At 43.9% G+C, this 22,425-nt stretch overlaps 1 protein-coding gene across 1 annotated transcript in view; it reads right to left on the bottom strand.

Annotated features, from left to right (window-relative positions):
• The window catches only part of PLCB4 (phospholipase C beta 4), a 378,558-nt gene that overhangs the window by 158,280 nt on the left and 197,853 nt on the right, over positions 1–22,425 (bottom strand). Inside the window, exon 3 of the mRNA XM_075527830.1 lies at positions 751–849. Coding sequence (XP_075383945.1) covers positions 751–834 — 84 coding nt within the window. The 5' untranslated portion in view covers positions 835–849. The remainder of the gene's footprint in view (positions 1–750; positions 850–22,425) is intronic.

The following is a 22,425-nucleotide window of genomic DNA, read 5'->3' as shown; positions in this document are numbered from 1 at the left end:
CACAGAAAGGGAGACCCAACCCCCTGCCACTGGCAAGGGCACTATCTGTAGATGACAGAGGCACAGGCAAGTGCGGCATTGACCAAACTGGTGTATACAAAGGAAATGACCAAAGTAAACGACTGGCACAAATCTAATACTTATCACCTGGAAAAGAAAGTTTTATGTGGAAAGTTTGCCAGAATCACTCATAAAAAATATATATATGTATATATATATATATATATGTATATATATATATATATATACATATATATATATATATATATGACTACAGGAAACTCATCGGTAAAATAAGGACAAAAATAGTAACTATAAATTTGTGGTGAGGAATTAAAAACAATATACATAAAGTGCTTAGAAGCGTATCTGGCACACAGTAAGCTCTAAATAATATCTGTACTCTTGCATCTGACATGTGGTGGGTACTCAAGAAACGATATCTCATAATGATAGCTCCTAACGTGCCCCTTTCCAACTATTCCAAGTTAACAAATCTGCAATGCACAGCTGTCCTTGCTCTTGCTAAAGACGGTTCCCCGAATGCTGCAATAAAGTTAAATAATTATGTGACTGAAAGTAAATGTTTAGAAAATACTGATGGCAACACGAGTACAAATATGCTCAATACAACTGATGTTGGGAGTGTTCTAAGAGCCGTGTAAGAGCGCCCAATAAAGTGATCTTATAAAAGGGAAAAGGAACTATTGGAATGCTTTGAGGACACAATGACCCCGGGCTTCTGCTTACTTCTTCGTATCTGTCAAACACGGCTCCTTCTTGCAGAAAGGCAGGAGGCTCCTTCTGCCAGTTAAACTCATACGGTTTGGCCATGATGACATGCAAGACCTGAAACGAGAAAAAGAAAATCTCATCAGCAAACACAATCCAACACGTACGGTCAACGGTTAATTACTTCTGTGTTTATGTATGTGTCTGTGGACATTTTAAATCCCTCAGATGCTTGGAAGCAAACCTATACACGGTCATCCTTTTTCTTCTCCCCTTCACTTACGCACACTATCCTGTTCCTCTCTACACCTGGAGGGGTAATGTGAAGAAATACAAGAGGGGATCCTTCGGGAAGCTTCCCTTCCCTCTCCAAATTCCATTCAACAATGAGTCTACTGTCTGTGCAGGGAGCCTTGGGGACGCGGCGGAGCACACTGCACTGAGACCACACGGTCGTTATTAGTGCAAGACTCCCAGCAGCTCCTTGGGAGACGACCAAGGCTTTCTACTCCTCCTGTAAAGAGTTGGTCTTAGAAACCCACACTAGCAGTTCTACCCCACACTACACGGTCACTGTGAGTCAGAACTGACCCCAGAGCTAGGGGCTGGTTTGGTGGTTGTTGTTGGTGTGTGTGTACTTTTGTTTTTAATAAAAATTTGCTGGGATCAGATGAAAGAAACCACAGATCCAAAGCGGTATCGATGAAACCAATAGATTCCAGAGACCTGCTGCAAACAGTCCGTTCTCGGGCCACTAAATGCTAAAGGCTGACGCATGAGCAGAAGTCCACAGGTCGATGGGTTGCAGAAACAACGGTGAGTAGGAAGAACGCTTTACTGTCCCTGGCCCTCTCTTAGAGGCAGCCAGGACCACAGCATGTCTGCCATCTGGCAGGGGCAGGGATATGACATTTAAAGAAGGGCTGAGCATTGCTCAGGGGAATTCTGCACGTAGGAAATATTGCTTCTCCTTAACCCAACCTTCTTAGCCTGCTGTACTAGGAGGTCCTCTAAAGCAGGGCATCTTCAATGTACACCCAACACACAACCAAGAAGAACCGAATATCTAAGTTAAGCATTTCCATGAGCATGGAAACACCAAGCACAATACAGACTAAGTTCGGCCCAAGGAACAAGTGAACCGGACAAACAGAATAAGACTTTGGCCTAAGTTAACCGATACCCTCAGTTAGAGGGAGAGTACATTCTGTTTCTAAAATATAATCAACTACAGATTATAGCGGGGGGGGATTATGCTGCGTAAATAAAATGCATAGGAGGTAGGTGGAGAAATAATACACGACAGATGGAGAGCTGATTCAAGGAATTATCGCAACGGGGAAAAGAAATACAACGGCACGGACAAAATGTTTAGACACATGAAAATGCAGCGCCAAGATTTGACAATCGCGGAAAGAAGAACTTCTCCGAAGAGAAATGAGCGGCAAGGGGGTTGGCAATGATGAGAACAGCAGCAGGAGGACATTCCCGGGGCCGGAAGGGGTGCGAGCACACCGAGTGGATCAAGCCACACTCAGCGCTGAAGAAGCAGAGAGCAAAGGTCCACGCGCCTACACACGCCTGGCGATGAAATTGAGAACACAACTTCTGAAGAAAATGACCAACTCCCTCACAGACGCTTGGAGCGGAAAGGGGCGACCGAGCGGAAATTCACCAAGTGACAGCAGGTGACACTGAATGTGAGAAGAGAGGCCAACGGCTGCCTTAGAAGCTCTGAGGGGACATCATGTGGGATCTCAAATTCTGTGTCCAATCAAATGACGCTTCCATTGCTAGAAGGAAATGCAGATCCAGACTCGCCAGGGCTCTCCTCCTGGGGCCTCTCTGTCTCCTCCTGTGTCTGATTCTCGCCACGTCCATTCTCAGTGTCTGTCTAAGTACACACACACACACACACACACACACACACACACACACACACCACCCCTTTGCTGGGTGTCTCTCTGTCTCCTCCTGTGTCTGATTCTCTCCACGTCCATTCTCGTGTCTGTCTAAGTACACACACACACGCACGCACACACACACACACACAGACCACCCCTTTGCTGGGTGTCTCTCTGTCTCCTCCTGTGTCTGATTCTCTCCACATCCATTCTCAGTGTCTAAGTACACACACACACACACACACACACACACACACACACACACACACACACACCACCCCTTTGCTGGGTGTCTCTCTGTCTCCTTCTGTGTCTGATTCTCTCCACATCCATTCTCGTGTCTGTCTAAGTACACACACACACACACACGCACACACACACACACAGACCACCCCTTTGCTGGGTGTCTCTCTGTCTCCTCCTGTGTCTGATTCTCTCCACGTCCATTCTCAGTGTCTGTCTAAGTACACACACACACACACACACACACACACACACACACACACACACACACCACCCCTTTGCTGGGTGTCTCTCTGTCTCCTTCTGTGTCTGATTCTCTCCACATCCATTCTCAGTGTCTGTCTAAGTACACACACACACACACACACACACGCACACACACCCCACCCCTTTGCTTATGGGGCCCTAGAATCTAGCTTCTTGCCCAGATATTGTACATCCCTATTTCTGTCCCATTGTGTGGCTTTGCAGGAGAAAAATAAAGTGCAGACGGCCTCAAGATGTCATGGACGTGTGGCTCAGGGGAAAAAACCCAACACAGGGAGCTAAGTGTTCGCATGAAAGACAGATGAGACGCAACGGGGTGGCCTCTCTGGTGTACCAGATTGTGGGGAGGGCTGGCTGGAACCTCTTTGATCTTCTCATTCCTTCCTCCTATCGCTTTTGGTATTTCCCCTTGATGTTTTATTTTAAAGCGGACAGCAACAAGAGGTATATAAACATATCAAATGAATATAAAGCTTCTATCCATTTGTATCATCATCTCTTGCTGGTGTAACAGGCTCTTTGCACGGACAGAACATACAAGATCAGGACATTCTGTTTCTCAGGCCTTACTATAATGCCTACAATATGCATCGTAGTGATTACGGTATGGAGGACTTTGCTGGAGAGAGGGATACTGGAGGAACAAGGATGATACATTTGACCTTCATCTCTACGGAGACTGATTCCCAGGGGAGGTGGGAGCTTACTGAATACCCCTTTAATTTCTCCCTCTCAGGTCTTTCTGGCTCAGAAGTTTAAGGGCGTATGGGCAGAATGTTGTTGGACCCACCATGCCTTTTCCCAGTTGTAAAGTAGGTCAGGGGGAGGGAGCTGTTCCTTGTCCAGGCTCAGCAGTACTTCCTATGGGGCACTGGGGCAGTGACTGGTCTCTTTTATGTAGGTAATATAACTCTGACCTCCAGATTAGAAATCATTGACCCAGTCAATCACATTTAAGGGATTTTAAAAGGGAACAAAAGAGAAGCACATTGTAGCTCCAGCTGCTCCAGGGAAAGCTAGAGGGATTAACAGTGGTTTCTTTCACAAGGCAATGGGGGGTGAGGGGTGAACTGGCCATCCCCTAAACAGGTCCTTTTGTAATCATCTCAGAGGCAGACCCACGCACAGCTAATTGCTAAAAAGCACTCCCACTGTGCAAGGCCGAACATCCTGGAGCTTGAGAATGACAACGCCTCACCTAGGAGCCTCCTCAAGGTACAATTTTGTTCTGCACCTTCTCCACCTTTGTTCAGCGCCACCACCTCACCCAACAGAGCCCTCCTCTCCTTGAAGAACAGAGGAAAAAATAAAAGAGAATTATCCAAAGAATGGATGTATAACCTGGCACCCTTTCCAGGGTAAACACTTGGAGCATTTTCTGGAAGGAGGCCAGTGGGCCTTTAAATGGTCTCATTGTTTCTGAATTCTTATGCAACGGAACGGATTAGGAATTGCACCCACTGGAAAGGAAATTCTAGGCCACATGCAGACAGCTTGGGAGGAAGGGAGAGGAGAAGAGGGGAATCCTAAAAGGTCCTGTTTCATAGCAAGCAGCTCTTTTTAACGATCAGGAGAAAGGAAAGACTGAGTAAGAGCCAGACAATGCGGAGGTGAGACGGCTGAGGGGTTAAGTATTCAAGAAGAACGTGCACATCACCCTTGAAGATGGGATTCCATCCACTCAATCGGGCTGACGCAAAAACAAGTTGTTTATATTCCGGACCATTCTGACCTGCATTTTTAAACTTGTTTGGTCTCTCCCGCTAGACCAACAGGGTGGTGGCCTCCAAGACTTACAAAACCATCAATCCTAAATATTCAGGATGGACGATGATGTCAACTCTGCCTACCAATGTGCCAGGCCAGCCGGGCCACTGGCTCTGGCAAAGCGTGCTTTGTTTCAGGGCCTACGCCTCATATTCTGCTCGGGAGCAGTACGCGCAGTCAAGTATGTTCCAGGGAGCTGCATGTGGCAGGCACAATCCTGACTGCTAAAAGATGCTGATGTTGGATGCCCTTAGTCCTCAGAACAAAACACTGCTCGTTCCTGCACCGTCCTCAGAGCAACATCCCAATCTCGGGGAAAGGACCCTGCTAACATAGGCACAGCGGTTAAAAACTTGGCTTCTAACCAAAACGTCGGCTGTCCAAACCCACAAGCTGCACCGTGGAAGAAAGATTTACGACCTGGAAAATACAATAGGGCAATTCTACTCATTCCTCCAGGGATGTTATGAGTCAGACTGGTCCCAAGGCAAATGATTTTAGCCTAAGAGTTTAACCCTAAGCAGCAAAATAATAGTAATAATAGTAATAATAATAATAATAATAATAATAATAATAAAAACTGTAGATGTGATTTATGTACATGGAATGGAGAGATTATTCTGTATTATTCCAGTGGACTCTAAGTTCAAAAACAAGTGTCCCTACAAAAGGGAGGCAGGTGGAGATTTTTGAGACACACAAGAGAAAGCAATATAACCCACAACGGCAGAGACGGAATGTTACAGCCACGAGCCAAGGAATGCCAGCAGCCACTAGAAGTTGGAAGAAGACAGGGGGAGAACCACCCCCAGCTCCCAACACCTCTGAAAGAAGCATGTCCCAGCCAGCATCTTCATTCTGACTTCTGACTCCTGTCCCGTGACAGGTTTTAGACTACTCCAACCGTTGCTGCTGAGCTGAGCTTCTGTGCCAAAGCAGAACGGAGGGCCATCAGGTTGCAGTGGCTGAGTTTTCAGAAGGAGATCACCAGGCCTTTCTTCCAAGGTACTTCTGAGTAGACTTGAACGTCTAGCTCTCCAGTTAGCAGCCAAGCACATTAACCCTCTGAACCACTCAGAAAGCTACTCCTTTAAGCCACTCCGCACCATCACCCGCTGCCCAGTTCATTATGACTCATAGAAATGCCATGGAAGGCTTCTGAGTCCATAGATCTTTACAGGAGCAGACACAGCGTCATCTCTCTCCCCCGGAGCCACTACCTGATGGTAATTGGCCAAAGTCGCTTCAGGAAACAAACACACTGCGCCACAAAGCCAGTGTCCGACTGAAGCGGGACGTCTTTCACGACAGGACTAGCAAGTTGTCCAGTAACCTGGAATACAGTAGCAGCTGCTCTGCCTCCAAGAAAATAAGCATCCGACACAGCTCTGTCCAGTGGATTAAAGAAAAGCAGAAAGCAAAGTGCCAAACACAATGTCCTCTAGAAATGATCGCGGAGAATGCCTGTCCTTCTATTCCAAATACCCTTTGAAGAGCAAAGACGTAACCGCTGCAGAATATCTTTTCCCAGAACCCAATGTCTTTGGATAATTTGGCTTCCCAACAATAAATGCGAATTTTAAACAAACATGATGGTTTGCCCCAAGCCAGGCAAGGCAGTCTCTATTTTTGTTTGTATTTGTAATTGAATGGATTAGTTTGAAAAGGCATTTGCTCCCGCTTGATAATATCCTCCCTATATAGCCTTCAAATGAACAAAAATGCAGCATGATTCAGTTATGACATTTCTTAAGCGTAATTTTTATCTGTAAACCCCAACCTTTCCACATTTCAAAGACAAATTCCATAAAGAAGTAATCCTTTCCCCATCCAACCATGCAAATCCCATTAAACCAAATAATCCCTGACCTTATATGGACCCAGGAGGAGACCAAATCAGGTTGTTTTCTAGAACAGAGAGAGTGGGACACAAATTCCTACTGACTGCAAGTAAACTGTCTAATCTAACAAACCCATCCCAGTGTCCGGCTCTTCAGTCTTTCGTGAAGAAGGATTTCTAAAAACACATCAATAGCAATCATCAGGTCACCTAAGGCTTTCACGCAAAGGTCTATGCTTGTAATTCGGCACTGACATACAGCATTAGTAATGATAATTTTCCTTAGCTGCTAAAAAACATCCACTGTCATCATGCCATTAAATAATCTTTTCAAAAAGTCTGTAAAGAGTGAGCAAGGGACAATAAAATGATACAAACAATGCTGGTGAAGCTTAGTGAGATAAGAGATGTTTTTTGTTATTTCATGGAAACAATTGGGCAATGTACTTTCTTCAGTCTTACTGGAAAATGTTCTCTGTTCTAGTAGCAAAAATAAATTAATATAAAACTCTATGTACAAAATACTCACTGCTGTGAGGTTCATGATAGAAAAATGCTGACTTTTGAGAATAGTAGTAAACAATTGATTCAATACACTACAGTATTTAAATATTCTAGATCTATTAGAAATGCTTTAAAGGAATACTTATTTAGCAACAAATTCACAAGTTTTAAAAAGCATCTGTAAGTCTTGTTTGGCAAATAAACATGGTCTCCACATATTATTTAGCAACTTCAAAAGATTATAAAATCAAATATACATATTGCTTAAACATACATATCTATGTATACATATGTGTGTCTTTGACATGAAATATTTCACAGTGAATTTTTAAACATTTTATTAGGGGCTCATACAACTCTTATCACAATCCATACATATACATACATCAATTGTATAAAGCACATCTGTACATTCTTTGCCCTCATCATTTTCAAAGCATTTGCTCTCCACTTAAGCCCTTTGCATCAGGTCCTCTTTTTTTCCCCCTCCCTCCCTGCTTCCACCTCCCTCATGAGCCCTTGATAATTTATAGATTGTTATTTTGTCATATCTTGCCCCATCCCGTGTCTCCCGTCACCCCCTTCTCTGCTGTCCGTCTCCCAGGGAGGAGGTCACATGTAGATCCTTGTAATCGGTTCCCCCTTTCCAACCCACTCACCCTCTACTCTCCCAGTGTCGCCCCTCACACCCCTGGTCCTGAAGGTATCGTCCACCCTGGGTTCCCTGTGCCTCCAGCTCCTATATGCACCAGTGTACAACCTCTGCTCTATCCAGACTTGCAAGGTAGAATTCAGATCATGGTAGTTGGGGGAGGAAGCATCCAGAATCTGGGGGAAAGCTGTATTCTTCATCGGTACTACATCGCACCCTGACTGACTCATCTCCTCCCCTAAACCCCTCTGTGAGGGGATCTCCAGTGGCCAACGAATGGGCTTTGGGTCTCCACTCTGTACTTCCCCCTTCATTCACTATGGTATATATATATGGTATATATATATATACTATGGTATATATATGGTATATATATATTGGATTCACTATGATATATATATATATATATATATATATATATATATATATATATATATATATATATATATGATGCCTTATACCTGGTATATATATATATTGGATGATGCCTTATACCTGATCCCTTTGGCACCTCGTGATCACACAGGCTGGTGTGTTCTTCCATGTGGGCTTTGTTGCTTCTGAGCTAGATGACCGCTTGTTTATCTTCAAGCCTTTAAGACCCCCAACACTATCTCTTTTGATAGCCGGGCACCATCAGCTTTCTTCACCACATTTACTTGTTCACCCGCTTTGGCTTCAGCAGTTGTGTCAGGAGGGTGAGCATTGTAGAGTGCCAATTTAATAAAAGAAAGTATTCATGTGTTGAGGGAGTGCTTGCCACAGTGATTTTTATGTGTATGTTTTTGAGAGGGATTCAAACATTTCAAGGCAAAAGTTCATTTCTTCCCATGAATTTTGGAAACCCACTTTCAAAGGAAATAGACTAATAAGACACCACCAAAATGCAATAGTAGTTCCATCCAGGTGCTGTAATTTTAGGTGAGTTTTAATAGTGACTATAATTTTTATATTCAGGAAAAAATATCTCTAAGAGGAAAACGACATTTAAAGACTTATTATTTTTATGTATATCAGTTAGTAAGTAGTGTTTACGTTTTCCTTTGAAATTCCTAGCAAAGGTCAGGAGGAGACTACCACATAAAGATGTAAAGTGATCTCTTCCTTTCAAGACTTAAACCTTAAACTGTGTATCAGGAGCTTTCACACCTTTGATCAGGGCCGATTCTTATCTGTACTTAGACAAAACAAACCAGAGCCCACCCTCCATCACCTTAATTTCAACTCATGTGGAGCCTACACTTGGTAAAGGGTGAAACTGACTAAAACATGTGCACTGAACCTCGATTCTTACTGATATTTGGCAGTAAAGTTGTTATCAGGGGCACTGGATTGTCTTTTAAAAATTCTAAAGAAACCTATGGTTTTTGCCAAGGTGTATCAATGTGTACAATGTATCAATAGATACAAAGAGTTGCCTGATTCAAAATATGTTTCTCAAGTTTTTAAAAATACAAATTCAAAAAGAATAAGCTGCAAGCCCACTGCCATTGAGTCTGGCGAGTCACAGCAAAGCTGCACAGGGTTTCCAAAATGACAAGTCTTCACCGGAGCAGGCAGCCTCGCCTTTCCTCCACAGTGGCTGGTGGGTTTGACCAGAAAGCACAAACCAGCCGACTGTCTGTCTCCACTATCACAACATGAATCGTTATTAACACACAGCTGTAACTTTCCTAAGATGTAACTTTAAAATAAGCTGGATTCACATTTTACAGGATTTGCCTTTTAAATTTATCCACGGAAACTGGCATTTCCCATTTATTATAAGCTACATTAAACCTGGTTTTACACAACGTGTCTGAAAGATGCTTGGCTACCTGGGGAATTCAGATAATCGGCTTAATTTGAAAGTAATGAATATATAGCTGTTCCCATACAATTCAGCCTGCAAAGAGTTTTCAAAGAAAGTAGAAAACTATGACATAGAATAGCGTCCCCCCAAAAAGAACTGATTTGTTTCGAAAAACTTAAAGTTGGCTGTTTGCCCACAGTTGTTTGCTTAGGACAAAACCATCTAACCTGGCGTGCTTAACATGTCAAGTCGTTAGGTTTTCCATGACCAGGGTTCTCGGAGGTGCTCTCATTCCCTTGCTACCCACCTCTTCCTTCTGGAGGGTTTGGAACAAGGATCAGATTTGGGGTGGTGTAAATGATTGATAACCAAAGTTAAGGTGGTCCACCCAGAGGTGTCTCCGAAGGGCTGGTGATCTATTTCTGGGAAATCCTATAGAACACAGCTCTACTCCGTCACACAGAGTGGTTAGTTTGTAATAGTGAAGGACGGCTCAAGGGCAGAGGTGGACGTCAGCTGGGGCCTCTCTGTACAGATCTTCTGAGGTCTCCCCTCCCAACTGCTTTAGTTATTTGCTGACTTTACAGGATTCCGATCTTTCAGAAACAGAACAAGGAGCTAAGTCAAAAAGTATTGCTTCAAAATAACAGAAACCTTTATTAAACTAAAAGATCTATTATAAACATCTCCTATACTATCTATCTACTTTTAAGGGACGCGTTTTCGTTTCGCTAACCCTACCCCAAATAATTCCGCACCTCTTTGACTTGTACCAGGTGATAACGGTAGCTCGTGAAGGACTTAAATCATGTTTCTCTTAAGTGTTCTTTGGTTAGGTAGCGAGAGCTAAGGGCAGTGGGGTGCTCCCTCCCATGCCTGCAGGGGCCCCATAGAGGAGGTTGGAAAGGTATCAGGCAACCACTGAACACCTGTGAAGACCCCAAACTGAACATGCTCAGACACAAGCCCCGTAGGCCCAGGTAAAACCAGTATCTTGAACACACCAGCCTTAGGTACATCACATGGTGGGCCTAACTCATTGGGATCAACCAATACCATCAACCACACCTCCCCAGCCAACAGTTGGAAAAATCCTGGCTGTGGGCAGGCCTCTCTTTCACCTTGCTCCTGGTCAGCCGCAGGTAGAGGGTGAGGGTCTCCCTCCCATGCGGGCATCCATGCGCCTGCTCAGGGCCGACTCGGGGCCCCCAGCCTCTTGGCCCACATTCTCTTAGCATTGAGGGTTCTTAGGTCCTTAAGCCTCCCGGCATTTCCCCTGACCCTCCCCCCAGTTCCGCCTGTGGGAGTACTCTTTGCCATGTGGTTATTTGTGCCCAGTGGTGAACCCGTGTGGCTTCTGCGCAGTTTGGAATGCTTTCCAGAATTAACATGTCCCCTTTTGAGACTGTAGACCCTGAAACTAGGTCTGTCCTTCATAAAGACTCATTGGGATTACCAAATGTGCTTCCGTGTGAATTCTTTCAGTGTGCGAAGCAAGGAACGGAGGTATTACTCACCCCAGAAACCTAACTCTTGGATTCTAAGGAACAAAAAAACGTCTGAAGGGGCAAGACTGGAGATGTAGGGCAAACAGGGTGAGGATTCCCAATGAAACGTGTGGAGGGCATCCCCTGCTACCCTCGAAGAATGAGCAGGTGCATATTTTCATGATGGAAAAGTAACCTCTTCCTTTTCTTCATCTTTATCATTCTCAGTTTTCCTGAACTTCTTCCTAATAAGTCCCCACAATTATCCTGCATTCTTCATGAACATCTAGCAAGTTTATCCCATTAGAATCCCCCCCCCCCCAAAAAAAAAAAGTTGCCACATCATTTGCTTTAAATTTACCTGGCTCAGCAGATCCCCTTGGAAGCTGCAGTTTTAGCTGAACTTTTTTTTTCTTTAAACCCAGCCTAGGGAGGCTAAGACTCGTGCAATACTGAGAATTTCTCTGCAGCTCCTGTCTGATCACAGACACAGGTTTAAAGGCTTTACTTGGAATTAACTCGTGCCACGCATGAACTAGGACAATATTTTAAAAAAAATAAATTTTACTGGGGGCTCATACAACTCTTATCACAATCCATCCATCCATCCATCCATCGTGTCAAGCACATTTGTGGCCATCATCATTTTCAAAACATTTTCTTTGTACATGAGCCTTTGGTATCAGCTCCTCATTTTTTTTCTCTCCCTCCATCATGGACCCTTGATAATTTATAAATTACTACATTTTCATGTCTTGCACTGAATGATGTCTCTCTTCACCCACTTTTCTGTCATCCATCCCCCTGGGAGAGGGCTATAGGTAGATCATTGTGATCAGTTCCCCTTTTCTCCCCCCGCCCTCCCCTCCTGGTATGGCTACTGTCAATATTGGTCCCAAGGGGTTTATCTGTCCTGGATTCCTTGTGTTTCCAGCTTTAACAGATCTGTAAGGTAGAATTGGAGTCATGATAATGGGGGAGGAAGCATTGAAGAACTAGAGGAAAGCTGTATGTTTCATTGGGGCTATACTGCACCCTGACTGGCCTGTCTCTTCCCCGAGACCCTTCTGTAAGGGTTTTCTCCTCCAGCTTGTTTATCCCGCCTATCTTATCTAGATAGACATGCAGAGATAATAATATGCACAAACACAAGATAGAGCAAAACAAAGCAACAAAAGAAAATAAAACAATAACAACAACAACAAAAAAGCCAAAGACATAAAAAAAGGCAAAAGCCTATAAATAGTTCAAGGTCTGTTTGTTGACCTTTATGAGTGTTTTGAGTCTGATGGGGCGCCACGCCCTGGCCCCACAGTCTATTTTTGGTGTTCCCTAGGGACCTCAGAGCTCTGTTCCCCTTGCTGTTCTGCTGCACGCCCTTAGTGTTTCGCCTCACGGTGGTGGGGTCAGATTTGACGGACTCTCAAAGGTTCTTATGTACTTCGGTCCCACCATAAGGAGGTATCAGTCCTCAGGGAAGAGCATCATGCCTAGAGTAGTAGAGGGGCAGCGAAAAGAAGACCCTCCATGAGACAGAGGGACCAACAGCATCCACAACGGACTCAAACAAAGCAACAAGGCCCAGGATAGGCCAGTACTTTCTTCTGTTGCACACGAGGCTACCATGGGTCTGCGCTGACTTGCCAGCACCTAACGACAACATTGAAGACACACAGAATTACACTATCAGCCCGTGAAAAATATAAGAAGCAGGTTATACTTGGAGCAGCAAGTTTGCTTGTTTTGGGTGCTTTTTTCAACAGGAGAACCTGTCACTGCTTTCAGGTACGATCTCACAGAACAGTGGATGTGTGCAGAAACATGACTTCACCCTCAGCAGCCGACAGTGCTATTAATTTTGTTGTTGTTTGATGCCATCAAGTCATATGATCTCAAGTGACAGAGTAGAATTGTCAGTAGGGCTTTCTGAGCTGTCATCTTTACCAAAGCATGTTGCTTAGTCTTTCTCCGACAGAGCAGTTGGCTGCATTCAAACATCCAACATTTTGGTTAGCAGTCAAGTATTTAATCATTGCCCCACCAAGGCGGCTTAGTAGTAAATGTTGGCCACACACAATAATCTTTGGGGGAGATCTTGGAGCGTCTTGTCCCAACAGGGGCTGGGTCTGATAAAGTCCAAGAGAAAAGAAAACTAAACAGCACAATAGATAGATAAGATCCAGCGTTAGGTGGAAGTTATAAAGAGATATGAAAATAACTGGCACCTTGTGGATCTTGTTCCTTGGTGTTCTTTATTAAAATTTTTAACAGTTTTATTGCACTTAATACACATATCACATACTTCTTCAATCATATCAAGAAGAGTTGTACAAGCTTTACCACAATCAATTTCAGACTATGCCCCTCAGGATTAAATGACCTTTACAATGAGTTGTGTTATCACCTTCAATTCTAGTGCTCACTCCCCTCCCCCCTACCTTCACTGTTTATTCCTAAGATCCCCTTACCCTCCCCATCTCCCCCTTCCCACCCTACGTCCCCTACAAACCATTGCATCAGCTATTATCTCTATGCATCCACTTGTTCAGTTCTTCAAACTGGTACACCCAACAGAAACAATAAAGAACAAAACTGAAACAAAGTGGCAAAGATACAACAGTAGTAATATAAGGATAAAAATACAAACAATGAGCAAGCAAAAAGTCAGGGAAGAAGCTTTGGTCATAGAGTAAGAGATACTTGCACCTAGAACAAATTCAGGTTGGGTCTAGAGCAGTGGTTCTCAACCTTCCTCATGCTGTGACCCTTTAGTACAGTTCCTCATGTTGTGGTGATTCTCCCAACCATAAAATTATTTTCATTGCTACTTCATACTGTAATTTTGCTACTGTTATGAATCAGGCAACCCCTGTGAAAGGGGCATTCGACCCCCAACGGGGTCATGACCCACAGGTTGAGAACCGCTGGTCTAGAGGATGGTCAATTGACCAAGTATCATGTTTGATCCAGCACAATCAGGATGACAACGATCTATGTTTGATAGGAAGGCTGTTCCTGATCTTTGCCTGTGGCTAGAGGGGATCTAAGCAGATTTATCTGACTAGAGATTCTGCAGATGGGTTTGGGGCTCCCACTGTCCTCCACAGCCTTTCACATATTGGGTGTCCACAATTTTAGTTCTGATATGTTTCCCTTCCCTGGTGTTCTTAAGTATCCAGGTAGGGGAGAAGCCCTAAGCTCCCTGGGAAGGAAGGCTCCTTTGAAATCAAGGGATTTCAGAATGGGGATCATGAGAGTGTGGTTTGGAGTTGGCCTCTCCTTCAACTCCTCGCAAGCAATTGGTGGTAAATATAGTCGCGGAAGGTTTCAAGCCAGGAAAAACAAGCGAAGGTCTAGGTCGTACTGGCTGTGGTACCCAGACAGAAAGTATCCCCTGGGACCTTGTTAAAAATGCAAATATTAGGTCCCACTGAGACTTTCTGATTCAGAAATTCTGGGGGTGGGGTCGAGAAGGCCATGCTGCACCCAGTCTTCCAGGTGATGTGACACAAGCTAAAGGTTGAGGACCACCGCCCCGGGTCAAGCCTTAGTCAAAAAGGAAAAAAGATCTTTGGATGTTCACCATGGCTCAGGCCAGGTTACCAGGAAAAGAGGACTGTGATGCATTTGGAACTAAAACTCACATGAGTAATTAAGACAGTCCATTTGTTTAGAGTACACATTTTCTTATGGAAAGCCACGGAAAAGCAAGGATGCAGAGATTCAAGGCCATGCATTGACTTTCCAATTAAACTGGTAATTTCTTCCACCTTATTTTTTTTTTTTTCAAGACTCATTCTTAAGGGTTCATTCTGATGAACCTATTTAAGGATGACAGGTAATTTGAGGGAAGCAAATAGAGGGTGACTGAGTCCTAACTGGTAGAAGACAAGGCTTTTGATTCTCATAAAGAGTGACCGTCTCAGAAAGCCACGGGGGCAGTTCGTCCTGGGCCCGTGGTGCTGCTCTGAGTGGGAAGGGAGTGTGGTTTAGGAGTTTGAGTCATCACCAGACGGTTGGCCAACACAGCACCACACAACACACCCAACACTCAGAATGTAGCTATGTAATAAGTCATTCCAAGCAGTTCTTTTAGGCCCAAACCTTTGTGGCCACTGCAATGTAGAAGCAATGAACACGAGTATTCTCCGAGACCAAGAAAGAAAGACGGGATAAACAAAGAGGAAACCATCACATTCCATCTTCCGGGTGTTGTGATTACAAAGGAGCCAAGAAAGATTTTGTTAGACTACGACTCTCGGAGAAATGAGTGGTGGAAACCCATCTGCATTGAAAAGCATTTTTCGGAATTTCCCTTGACTCTCTCCGGGCCTGCCTGACCTTATCGGACTTGTTATCCCTAATTCACGGACTCTTTCCACAATATCCTTCCTCGCCCTGAACTTGTCTTCCCCTTGGAATCCTGTACCTCCCCTAAACTTGGTTAGTTACTGCTTCACCTAAAGAAATCGGTTCGTCCCTAGGTTATACACCACTCCCACATTCTCACGGAAGCATCCAACACTGTCTGTTTAATAGAACTCACGTCCCACATTGTGAGTATTTGCTCTTTTGTAATTTCAATGTACTAGGAAACGTGCTCATATTCAAAAACAAACAACAAAATCAAGACATTTGCCATGGTATCGCTTCAGGCCGACGGTGAGCCCTGTGTGTCAGGGCGGAGCTGTTTCATGGGGTGAATTTTGGGAAATAGACTGCCAGACCCTTCTTTCTTGGTGTCTCTAGGCAGATTCAAACCTCCAACCTTTCCCTTACTACCTAAGCCCTCGTACTCTCTGGCAGTGACTCCATTCACTTGTATAATATTCTGTACCGAGTACACTTGTTACCATCAAATAAATTTCTACTCCTGGCAATCCCATGTGTGTGAGTGTAGAATGTATTCCCCAGTGGTTTTTAATAGCTCATCTTCCTCTGAGGTACTGCTCGGTGGGGTCACGTCTCCAACGTTTCCATTAGGCGCCCAGTGTGTTAGCAGGAGAAGGTTGAATGAATGGATGAGTGAATGAATGGATGAGTGAACAAAAAACAAGGCAGAGAACAATAAATCCTTCTCCAATGACTCCAATGCAGATTCCAAGGCCATTTCTGTGTGTACCTGCTCTCCCCGGCAGATCCTGAAGTTATGCTGGTGCTCCACTCCTCTCCCCGACTCACATGCTTTGCCCTGTCCCTGGTGCCTGGCTCTGCCGCCTGACTGGGCCAATGGATGCTTACAGCTTGTATAAGCCAGTCACACCTCTGAGAAGGCCTTTACCCCAGGCCAGACCTTTGATTAATGACTCCCACTGAGGGTCCCTAAGACTGGCACCTGGTTCCATTAGGGTGGGGTCACACCTGGGATGTGGTCTCAGTGGAGTGCTTGGTTTTCGTATGCATAGAGCAAGGCCCGTTAGTGATCACTGGGCTGCTCTTATGTCCCTGGCTGTCTTGGGCTCAGTTCTGTATGCTTTGCCCTTAGATTTTTCACAATCCTGGGCAAGATACCACCAACAGAAATCACACTTATTAAGAGAGAAAACTCTCCACAGAGGCCTGTTTGTTTTTGTTTCCTGAATTTATTCAACGTTTCAAAAGATAGTTTTATTTTGTATTTGCCTAAAAAAATATCTATCTGTTAGTTTCCTCGGTATCCGACATGGTACTTGACAAAAAACAGGGAAACTGCTTCAGAGAAGGAGTAAGCCTAAATTCAAGGACTTGATGATTCTTTTATTGGAAAACAATTTTCTTATTTAAACACACACACTCACTCACCCAGTAAGCTCTCAAGTTTAATATAAATTCTTCACATCTAGCCATTTTCCAAGTTATTTTTAAAATGGCTTTTTGCTACTGTGTGTTCAGGAGTAGCATATGAGGATAAAGCATATAAGGCCATGCATACTAGAGTTGAGCCCAGGCCACATGAAGAGAAAACAAACTAATTCCCCTCAGATTTCCAGCTGAAGGGCATCCGACCATAGTTCTCCTATGTGCAGACACATAGGGATCCCACAAAACCTTTGTTCAAAGAGATGAGGCCCAAGCCAACCTCAGCGTCTCACAGAAAGGATTTCCTCACTTATATAATCAAAATGGTTGGATCTCTATTCTTCAAAAGTTCAAATGAAGGATGGAGATGGAACTGATACAAGAGAAACAATGAGAATAAATAATATGGAATTTAAAGCTTTACATGGTTGACTTCATTTCCTTTTTTAATTCATGCAAATTCTTTGAAAACACGTCAGATCTTTCTTCCTGTTTTTTGTCTTGTTTTGATGCAAATTCTATAATTAACCATTATTTCAAATTAGGCAGAAAATGTATTCTGGGCCTTGGAGTCTGTCAGTGGGAGTGCACGTAAAAACCAGATGTAAATATCGGATGCTGTCTTTGGCTTTGTCCGACACACTGATTGCCAAGACCCAATAGTCAGCCTTTTTCTTTATTTGTTTCAGAAATACCAGCACCAATGCTCACACTAAGGCAGTCTTTTAAAGGCATTAGAAGAGGGAGTTGGAAGGACCCAGCTTGAGGGGCTTTGTAAGCAATTTACCGACACCCTAAGAACCCTGGGTCCGAGTTGAGTGATATATTTAATTGTTTCCACAGTTAACAGTTAATGAGTAAGACCTCATACAGCTTGCTGAAATGGAAACCGCATGGCGATAGGAGACCGATGGCCCGATTCCTCCCCCAGCTCTGTCACCAAGTGTTGTGTGGCCCTGAGAAGGCCCCTTGCTTTCTCTGAGCGTTCGCTTCTCTATCTACAAAACAGAGACCCTGACACAATCACTTCTGGACTCTTTCTAGCTCAGATTTGATTAAACATTAACTGAGCCCTTAATAAATACAGATGCTACCAAGAACCTTCCTGAAATATATTTGATTTCTTAAATTAATGAAAGCCGCAGAACGCTCTGAGGATGAAAAACAATGTGTTACCATTGTGTATTGTAGAGCAACTGACAAGGTAACGACAGGGTGACATTTCTAGACCAACTCTAATGTATCAAAGCACACTTTCCAGATGCCAAACACTTGCCCAATTCGTGTAAGGTCAACAGCCTTCAAATAATTGTCCCTTTCATAAGATGTGTGCTTTTATTGGATGATTTTTAAATATGTTTGCTTCCATTGCTTACATAGAAACTGGACAACATTCCTCAAATCTAACAAGGCCCAGAGGCAACGGGAAGGACATCAGAGGTCAGAGAGTCGGATGTGAAGTGATTCCCAAGAGTTTGGGGTATTTTATTTTAGCAAATGCCTAACTTCTAATTCCACGGGTATCAGCAGGCTGGGGAAAAAGAGACGGTAAAAAAATGAAGCTTCTTTTGCTACCTTTCCAGCCCCCAGTCAGACAAGTGCTCGGCTCCCTGCGGTGTCAGCACTAAGCAGAGCCACGGAAAATTCCTTCGGTCCTTAATAATTCCTTCGGTCCTTGTGTCTGCTATCAATTATTTTGTTCCTTCAGGGGCAACATTTGACCCAGCAGATTCTAAAAGGCGACAAGGCTGTAGGCAAGTTTGAAAGCTGTAGCAGAAAGAAGTCAATAGCCTGACCCAAAGACCAGGAAGATGGCCTCCTCCTTAGCTGAGAAAGGCCAGACTTCCTGCAGTCAGGAGAAATGAGACCCGGATTCTCTCACTGCCAGGCCTTAAATGCTCATAGCGGGCCATATGGCCATCGACTCACAAAGCTCTCTGTGACTGAAGTAACAGCTCTAGGTGTCTGAGATGATTTGTATTTTACCAAGTGATCTGATACAATCTCTTCAAGTCAGACATCAATCACAACTTGGAAAATAAAGAAAATAAGGCTTGGAGAGTTTACAACCCACTGTTACCAAGTTGGTTCTGAATCACTGTCACCCTAGAGAACGGAGCGCAGGGCTTTTCCACGGGGCTCTCAAGAAGGTAAACCTTTCCTAGAGCAGACAGCCTCAACTTTCTCTTGTGAAGTGGCTGGCAGGTTTGAACCCCTCACCTTGAAGTCAGCACCCTTCACCCACAGCACCACTGAGGCTCCTAGGACACTGGATTCCATCCCCCACTGTATGGCTTTGGTTCTTATGAAAGTGTCCTACATTCAGAAACGTGTTTTAATGATACATCCTTGAGTGAAAAATGGAAATGCGTGTTTTCCTGGGATTATATCTAAGCTGCTTTAAAAAGAAGTCCTGCTGGTGCCGTGGCGCATACATCGAGGCAAGCAAATGGCCTGTTTGCCCACCCAGGCACACATTAAAAAGAAGTAATTAAGTCAAAAAAGAAGTTGTCTCAATAAGGGAGCTGCTTCTATTGCTATCGAGGATCTCTTATTGCGCAATGATGACTCACCCAGTTGATAACTGCCAGCTTGGTGGTTCAAACCTACCCAGCAACTTAACAGGACAAAGACATGGTGATCGCTTCCAGACAGGAAATCCTACAGGGCAGGTCCATTCATCACACGGGGGCACTAGGAATCTAAATCAACTCAACGGCACCTAACACCAACAAGCATATTGATTGTTCTCTTTCCAACTTTGAGAAGCCCTGGTGGCGCAGTTGTTAGTCGTTGGGCTACGGCTGCAAGGTCAGAAGTTGGAAACCACCAGCCGCTCCGAGGGAGAAAGACAGGGGGCTTTCTATTCCCATAAAGAGGTACCAGTTTTGGGAACTCACAGGGGACAGTTATACCCTGTCATATAAGGTCACTCCCTATGAGTCAGCATCACCTCAGTGGCAGTGCATTTGGTTGGGTTTGATTTTCTTACTTTGAAGTTCCATGAGAGATTCTTAAAACTTTGGCTTCAAAATCAGCAAATATTTTATATTACCCAAATGAAAATTGAATTCAAGTGTCCCTTAGGCCTTTCGTAATTGCCTTATAGAGTAATCACTCACTTTGAAAATATCCAGTGTTTCTTCTTTATTTTCTGAGTGTTTCTAATGTAACGGAGCAAAGTTAATATTATAAAAACACGAGGATCTAGCCATTTGGCCCATGACATTAATTGTCCTGCAAGGCTATTTTGGGATATTTCTAGGAGGCATTTTAACAAAATTATTGTGGTGGCAAATCACAAGTGTGATGAAGCCATTCATTATATTTTGCCTTAAAGAAATCCTTCAGGTAAAAACAAAAGTGGAAATGGGGTTCATTCTGACCATCACGTGAATGACAAGTAGCTCAGATTTTGTAGACAAAGCAATGAGTAGAAGTAAATTAATGATGAGGCTCTAAAGTTTTAAAGAAAGGATGGCTTCCAATTAATGACTTTTTTGCCACCACCGCCCCATATTTGAACACCTTCCCATGGTTAATTTTCCTTAAAAGCGAAATGTTGGATTTGATCATTATTATCACTTCCGGGATATTTAAAACCCAAACCGAACCCAGAGCTAATCTCCAGACTCCCAGTGACCCTGTGAGGGTCGGAGTAGAACACGAGGGCAGGCTAGAACTCCCCTGTCAGGTTTCCAAGGTGGCGCCCTTAGTGGAAGCAGCTTGTTCGACCTGTCCTGCTGCGGAGTGAACGGTGGGGTCAAACAGCAGACCTTGGCGCTAGCAGTCAAGCAGCTCACCAACCACTCCAGCACCAGGGCTCTCGCTCGTATTCTGATTTATCATCTGTTTTAATTAGTATCTTCACTCTCTATCAGTGGTTCTCAACCTTCCTAATGCCACGACCCCTTTTGTTTTTTAAATCATTTTACTGGGGGCTCAGACAACTCATCACAATCCATCCATCCATCCACTGTGTCGAGCACATTTGTACATGTGTTGCCATCATCATTCTCAAAGCATTTGATTTCTACGTGAGCCCTTGATAACAGCTTTTCATTTCTTCCCCACTTCCCCCTCCCTCATGAACCCTTGATCATTTATAAATTATTATTTTGTAATTTCTTACACTGTCTGATGTCTCCCTTCACCCACTTTTCTGTTGTCCACCCCCCAGGAAGGGGGTTATATGTAGATCCTTGTAATCGGTTCCCCCTTTCTACCCCACTTTCCATCCACCCTTCCGGTATCGCCACTCTCACCACATCCTAAGGGGTTCATACATCCTGGATTCCCCGTGTTTCCAGTTCCCATCTGCACCAGTGTACATCCTCTGGTCTAGCCGGATTTGTAAGGTAGAATTGGGATCATGATAGTGGGGGGGGGCATTTAAGAACTAGAGGAAATCCTTATTAAAAATATATATACAGTTTGTTGTTGTGAACAAATGTATACTCCGTCTACTGGGTGTAAAGTCTGACTCAGTGAAACTGATCACAGTCTTCATGTCACCACTAGTCTCAGTCTCCCTTTCTGAGTGGCTCCTTCTCCCAGCATAGGCTTGTTAAAATTTAAAAATGAGGGGGGGGGGGAACAATGTGAAACATTAAAAGGTATTATTATCCAAAAAAAATTATTCTTTGCTACAAGAATATTGATTAAATTTCCAGTGGTGAGAAGTTATAGGCAAGGTGGCTAAAGGCTTGCCTGGTTTTATATTTGAAAATCATCCTGGAGCGAAAACGATGCACAACTTTCTCCGAGCTCAGCAGTCATCATCTTGCCTTGGACTTGGCAAGAGTAAGACTCTCAAAAGAGCCAACGCACCCAGGAGGCCGCAAAAGGCAGTCCAGAAAACAAGGTGACTTGCTGGCCACACTTCACAGAAGAGTCCCTCCCCACCCCTAAACTATAACCAACAAAAAAAAATATTTGCAGGTCACAACGAAGGGCTTCCGATTTGGGTCATTTTTTTCGTCACCTGTGTTCCAGTGGCGGGAAACAAAGAATTTCAATTCCGGGCCACCAGTCAATGTGTTAATTAAGTGTGGACGCTCCCATCTGGGTGCCTGGTGTCATTTCATTTTATAAGGTGGATATGGGACCTGTGCTCTACCGCTTTCCATCAGGCAGTGCATTCAATTACGTTGCCAAACAGCTGCCACTTGCCCATAACATTATTTAAAAAAATTAAATCTCTGAAGTCTTCGGGAGAAATTTTCTACTTTGTTAATTTCTTTTTTTGTTGCTATTGTTACTTTCTTAGGACAGTTTGGAGACTGCTAGGATTAAGACAACAGACACCTCCACACAGTTAAATGACATTGGTGCAAAGGGAAAACATGTCTTAGAAAATGCTGTGTCTTTTCTCTGGGTTACATTATGGAAATTACTCTTGCTTTGCTTAAAGGAAAGAGCAACCATAAGCAATTTGAAAATATCAGGCATAAGATAAG

The sequence above is a fragment of the Tenrec ecaudatus genome, chromosome 12, assembly GCF_050624435.1.
Source record: "Tenrec ecaudatus isolate mTenEca1 chromosome 12, mTenEca1.hap1, whole genome shotgun sequence".
Lineage (NCBI taxonomy): Eukaryota > Metazoa > Chordata > Mammalia > Afrosoricida > Tenrecidae > Tenrec > Tenrec ecaudatus.
Note: the sequence above shows the minus strand (reverse complement) of the source record. Positions and strands in the feature narration are given on the sequence as shown.